Raw genomic sequence first — 6,780 nt, forward strand, 5'->3', positions numbered from 1 at the left:
GATTTAATTTTGTAAGATGTATCATCATTTGTGAAAAAAAAAAATGTAGAGTTGAATCTTTGTTATTTTTACTTGGACTGTTGCTGCAACTCTGCATTGGACAAATAAAGCATATTTATTTATTCTGTGTTTCATGAAGTTGTCCTTTTTCCCCTTTCACCAGAGAAGGCTGCCGCATAGAAAATGTACTGAAGAATATCAAATGCAGGAAGTATGCTTTCAACATGCTACAGCTGATGGCTTTCCCCAAGTACTACAGACCTCCAGAGGGGACTTATGGAAAAGCTGACACCTAAGTTTACCAACATGTAAATAAACAGGAACACAAATACGCTTCCGCTGGATAATCTCTACCTTTTTTACGTTTTCATTGTCATGAATTTGTGGAGGGAGGTGATCAGGGATATTTGCCCAAATCTAGGAATTACTTGAATTAGTTATCAGCATATGACTCTGAAAGAAATCCATTAAACAAACCTTAAATCATATCGTGTTTCTAGGTCTAAGCTTATATTGACTCTCGCTGGTTGAGATCAGCTCAGAAAGTGTACATTTCATTCATGGGGTATTTTAATGAAAGACATTCTGAGAAAAGCTAGGTCGCTACAGGGGACCTGGGGGTGATTCAGAGAGTGGCCTTCTCCACTCCAAAGCTATGATAGAGTGTAAAGGGAAGAGAGACTTTGAGATATTATTCCATAGCCTTTCTCACAAATAACCTGAGAGCCCATTTTTGGGCTTTAAAAAATATTTTTCTAGTTACTTGAGACTACGGAGAGTTAACTCATGATTTTGACTACAGAAGCAGTTTATGTGTGCTTGTAAGGACTTTTGTCATCCAGTGGAGGTGTGACAGGTCCTCCTAAACCCGTAGATGGACAGTGTTAGTAAAGCAGTAAAAATACTTTTCAAAAGCATAGTATCTTCTCAAAACTCTGACTTAGGTTCGATGGCCCCATCAGCCTGAACTTTATGTAGTCAAGTTCATGAAAAACTGTAAAATATCTTTGAGGTGTTTTCTAGCAGTCATCTTGGTATAGAATGTAGATGGTGTAAGTATGCATTGTCTAGCATAGATTAGTATACGTGAATAAACCTTTTAAAACATAGGCCACCATAACTAATGATAAACCAAAACAATTATTTCTCTTAAATGGAATTTCACATTTGCCCTTACTTAGTAAAATAACACTGAAAGTTTTCCAAAACTCCAAATCAGAAGTTGCCTTAGAGATCATCATGTATAACACCATTATAAATGGCTAAATTAAAGCACAAGGAAGATATACCCCCAATTACCCAGCTAGATAATTTTAGAACCCTGGTTACAATGTCTTCTTACCTTCTTAGCCTGTCTGTTCTCTAAATTGCCGCACTAAATATGTACATGAAGATTTGGGAAGAATGCTAGTTAGTTAAATAGAAATTGGCATTTACTGCTGGAATTGAAACTTGGAGTATAAGGGTCTGAACAAATGAGATTTTTTTTCTCCAAATTTTAAGAATCTATTCTTTTTCCTTTCTCATCAGAGGAGCATGCCATCCAGAGCATAAATCTCCCTTGGAAATGCCAGACGCCTGTTACACTGACACTTCTTAGCTGTGACCACAGTCAATGGATGATCTTAGGGGCTTTCCATAGCTGATGTAATAGCTCCTCCACGAAGATGCCTGTTGAAATGAGAATTCCAAACATATCTCTAGGCTCATATTAGGTTTTTCAAATTACTGCGTTTTAGATAACGCTTTGGGGCTTTTAATGCCAGTATTATTAATCTATTATTTTAGTTAAGGACTTGTGGGCATTATACTTGAGGCAGGTGTCAAACTATTTACAGCCTTTTTCATAAGAAGATGCTGTGTACCGTGGATCTATTCATGGACAGGTTATCTTGGTGTTCTCCTTTATGCCTCATTCTTCATTTCACTGAGTAAATATAATCTTTGAATTGTTCAATTTCATTTGAAAATGGTAGCATTTGTGATTATTTTCATTATCCCACTGGATTTAAGGTACAGAGGTTGGGATGACAGAGGTTTCCTTGAATAACTGTGAAGCCTCATTCAGTATATCAAATGGTAGTCTGAGTTCCAAGATAACTTAGGTGATTTATCATCTTGTAAATATTCTTATAAACAATAGCTTTTTGTTTGTATTTTTAAAAATGAAACCTCTTGACTCAAATATGGAAAAAAATATTAACTACAAAGCCAACAGCAGAGTTTTGGGAAGACATTTCAAAGACCTTTTGCTTTTTTATTAAGTACTAATATAAAAATTCTAAAAGAGTAGAGCTGACTGTAATACAGATGCATGTAAGTTCTCATTTATTATTAGCATAATCGTCTGCATTTCCCTACTGGAAGCTTATATTTGTGCACACTTCTAAAAGTGGATTTCATCCAGAAAATTTTTGTTTCTTATTGACAACAATGTTGCTCCCTTCCTGAGAGGTATTCCAAGTATCCTTGGAAAACTACTTCATTATTTCTTAAATTATTAACGCTTTCTAAATCAAAGGAAAAATATTAAACAAAAAGTTTTAAAATCTCTTTTGTACAAACACAGGCTCAGTCATGCTTTTCTATCTTCATTTTCATTTAAAAGATGCACCAATCATTCTATTTTAAAGGATCACGTTGAGTCAGAAACTGAACCAAGAAAGTAACATTTCCAAACAAGACAATTTTTTTGGGTTCAAAAACATGTTTTCCCTCTGATATCCTCAAATGTAGATAAAAATTCTGTATTTGCTATTTACGAAGTCCTATAGAAAACATCTTTAAAAACAAGGGAAGGTGGAATCCTAATTATGTTTGACCCAGTGACCAAAGATCCAGAGCCTGAAAATGTTCTACAAAACAGCTGAACATTAAAGTTTGAAATATTTTATTGAATCAGACCCACATTTTAGATGCACCCATTCATTTATTCCTTGTGTGGTTGTTTCTTTCTTGTAAATATTGCCTTGGGTTTTGCCTACACTCTGCCCAAACAATCCTTTGATGTAAATAGTTTGGTCAATCCAATAACCCAGTGAGTCAGAGCAACCATCTGATCCTGCTTACAAATTGTACTGAAATGACCAACTGCCCAGTTAGAGCAGGAGCCCAGGTAACTAACCTCTAGTCCTTACTTTATAAGACTAACACCTCTTCTTCTGAGGAACTGTGAAGTCTTAAAAGCTAGCATCTGGATGAAGGATACTTCCCTTTTTTTTTCTCTCAGCTAAGTATAGTATTTTGCACAGAATAAGATGGTGGAAAAGAAAAAGATTGGTGTAGAGCCATGCTTTTCTTCCCAAGCAAATCAAACCCCCCTCCTATGTCAAGTTTGATACGTGCCAAGAGGAGGATAACAGTGGTGTGCTGGAAAGTGGCTCATGCTGACTTATGATAGCTGATCACTGAATTCTGTAAGCCAGTTGTGAAAACACAGCCATCGTTAAATATTAAACTGTAAAATACAGTTGAATAGATTTTATTAAAAACAAAGGTAATAATCAAAACTTACCAATTCCCAATTGTTTTAGTACGTTTTACTATTGACCTCTGCCCTTGAGGTTGTTTATGTCAATTGTATCTGTCCAGTGGAAACACAATATTATAATGTGCCAACTGTGCCTCCCTCTCTTCCTGACCCCACATTCAGTAACATCACATCCCTATAGCTTGAAATTGACCACAGTGGGAGTTACATCACAGAAACTTCCAGATGCTACCAACCCATACTTTTAACTCCTGGAAAGCCAGTTGTCAAACAATTACCAGCACATAACTGAATGCCGCCATCACTTTTTCTCCGGAAAATAACCAATAATGGGAAGCAGTATTAAATTACTAGAATGATATAAAATGCAATCACTCATCTTCAGATGGCTACAATTTTGATTTGGTTTTTACCCTCTTTAAAGACTCCTATTAGACTATAAGTAATATTTGATGTTTATATTTTATTCATAATTAAATCATTTAATCATAACGATGTGTTTTAAAAACGTCTCTCTCTATGATGTTCTGCAAGAGAAACCTCAGCAATGCAGCTTTAGTGTACGTAATAACAACTTCAGGCTAAATTCAGGGAAATGTTAGCCTAATTAGTGTATCACTAAAAATGTGCTTCAGTATCAGTTTTTAAGTTTATCATTTTAGCATTAGCTAAAAGAAGAAAAACTGTAACATATTACCATGCCCAGATTCTAATAAATATAGCTCAATTGAAAGCCAAACTGTTAGATTAAACAAGTTAAACTCTGGCAGCATACTAAATCACACAGATGTCTTAGGTGTTTGATTTCCAAACAGGGTGGTCTATCCGTGGTTTAGTTCAATATACAGGGCACCTTTTGTAATCTTTTGAGAGATAAATTAACTCTTATCACCATTTAAGAAACTGGTCTGAGAAAAAACTGATCAGCAGTTGCAGAGGGAAGCAAACATACTGAACACAAGGCATCGCAAATAGCTGGAGGCTTCACAAATTATGTGCTGCTGAAGAGAATCATTTGCTGAGAGCTGTATAGTGGATTGACAATTTCAGGTGAATTCACAGATTCACATTCATTTAGCCCAGCTGTAATCGGCAAGAGCTATGCCCTTTTCCCCCCATATTTATGTTTCATTGCTTTATAAACAAAGTACTGATGTATTAGAGCTTTTGTTTCTTTGGAAGATTTAAGTTAGAACTTTTCCAAACAGATGCTATCTCTAGCAAAGACTGTCTTTAGGAACAGAAAAATACAGTTAATGTTTTAGATAAAATATGGCAGGCCAATTAGGTATAAAGGTAAGGTATGGAAATTTGGATTTTTCCTTCCTGAGTCATAGTGTACATTAATCACTCTTTTAATTTTATTTCTAAGCAAGTAAGGGGAATCTAAAACATTTCTGATGTCAAAGAAATCATATCAGGCTATTAGTAACAAGGAGGTAGGAAAAAATTGTAAAGTCATATTAACTTTAAAAATGTACATGCCATCAACTCTCCTGAGTTTGAACTTGTATAGATTGCATGAATATTTAGAATTTTAAATTTGAAAAGGAAAACAAGACTCACAGTTAAGTATAGTACCCAGAGAGACTGAACATTAAAGGAGAGAAGACCTAATACAAGTGATGTTGCTTGATAAACCATTCTTTTAAGATGTTGCACTTTCACACACGGTATGAATACATTCACAATCTTCCTAAAATCATCAAAATTACTCCAAGGCCATAAAAGGTCACAACTCAGCAGTACATCTTTAATGATGACTTGGTGCGGTTTTATTGACTAGCAGGCAATATTGACTCAAATATTGGCAAAATTGCTCTATTATCTATATAGTTCTTCTGATGCTTTTATATCGCTATCAATATTAAAAACCATTTCATGTCAAAGGGCTTTCAAACTTTCAAAAGGCAGACTCCAAGTGTTTGTAAATGTATAGACACTCCCATTTTATGGCACATGTGCAATCCTTTGTACACATATACTCATATGAAGATTTTATTATTTTATTTAACCTAATATCTGATTTTCAGATTCTTGCGGTACTTATCTGAAACATTGGCATTTGTTTTAATGTTAAATGTATATTCCAGATCAACCAATAATGTATAGTCCCAGGAAATGAGGCACAAATAGGTTAGATCATTTTATATTGGTATTTGAAGAAATATCATTTTGTTTTATTGTTCTGTGTAAACCATATTCATTGTACACTGTGTGTATATTTTTGTTTAAATAAATGTGATTTTTATTTTTTATGTTTCTGTCTTTTTCATTTCAAATGTCAAATTATACATTTTTTTCATTTTTGTCAATGTAGCAATATCTAACAATTCACTAAAGTAACAGTAGGATAGCCTAAACAATATCTCAAAGAGAATAGACTAATTTTCCGATGAACTACAATTACAGTGCAAATTTTACATTGATGGTAGATCAGTCTCATATTTACTAGCAGAATGCATCTTTCAGGGTTGCTATTCTTTGGGACCAAAATCAACCATAATTTTAAAAGATGCAAGAACCAGATGTCAATGCTTCAACTCTGGGCAAATCACTAATCTTTGTAATCCTGATTATATTAGTCCTTTGAGCACATGAGATAACTTTTCCTTATTGGCTCTTTGGATCTGATCAATTATAATTCATTATAGTAGTTGATAGTAGAAGGTAAATCCCGAGGAGTTTTAATTTGATCTTGTAGCAAAAAAAAAAAAAAAAAAATGAGGCTCTTGATTGCATGTAAAGAAAGAAAGAAGTTTTGCCATCTGGAGAATTTCAAGAACATATCTGATCCTGTAGCAAGAAACTCTTCTGCAACGTCATCATCATCAGTATATGTTCATACTAATGTGTCTTTTTCTACATCTGAGCAGGAACAGTGCTGGAGCTAACCCCATGGGGAAACAATGCATAGTGAATTATAGCAAAACGCTCCCTGCCATTAAGCAGTATAGTAGCCTGAGTGAGGTAAGAGTACTCTTCTGTCTTAAACATCCATGCAAAAGTTTCTTGAGTGTCGTAAGTGACATACGCACACAAAGTCAGAGTACGAGGGACTCAGAAAATTTGTTCCAGAGCTATATTTTGATCTCTCCAGAGAGGGGAATCGAGAGGGTGGGTGGATATAGTTGGAGCATGTCAAGCCAAAGTAGCCACCACATGGGCATGATTCTGTGGCTCCCTGTAACAGCAGAAACTGAGTTCTCTGTTCTCTCAATGATCCTGATGAATAAGAGTGACCCAAGAACAGATTTTTAAATAACTTTTACCTAAAAGGTAAAATGAGA

At 34.9% G+C, this 6,780-nt stretch overlaps 1 protein-coding gene across 8 annotated transcripts in view; it reads left to right on the plus strand.

The window, feature by feature from the left end:
• The window catches only part of INPP4B (inositol polyphosphate-4-phosphatase type II B), a 701,292-nt gene extending 695,544 nt beyond the window's left edge, over window positions 1-5,748 (plus strand). For 6 of the 8 annotated variants that reach the window (XM_089911305.1, XM_089911306.1, XM_089911307.1 and 3 more), the window contains one exon: window positions 164-5,748. In XM_089911305.1, coding sequence (XP_089767431.1) covers window positions 164-296 — 133 coding nt within the window. In that variant the 3' untranslated portion in view covers window positions 297-5,748. The remainder of the gene's footprint in view (window positions 1-163) is intronic. The other 2 variants (XM_089911308.1, XM_089911312.1) reach the window with 2 other exon arrangements.
• Window positions 5,749-6,780: the final 1,032 nt, after the last annotated feature.

This window comes from Delphinapterus leucas, chromosome 5 (assembly GCF_059928025.1).
Source record: "Delphinapterus leucas isolate spDelLeu-1000000601 "Yukka" chromosome 5, BTC_Dleu_Yukka2, whole genome shotgun sequence".
In the NCBI taxonomy this organism is placed as follows: domain Eukaryota; kingdom Metazoa; phylum Chordata; class Mammalia; order Artiodactyla; family Monodontidae; genus Delphinapterus; species Delphinapterus leucas.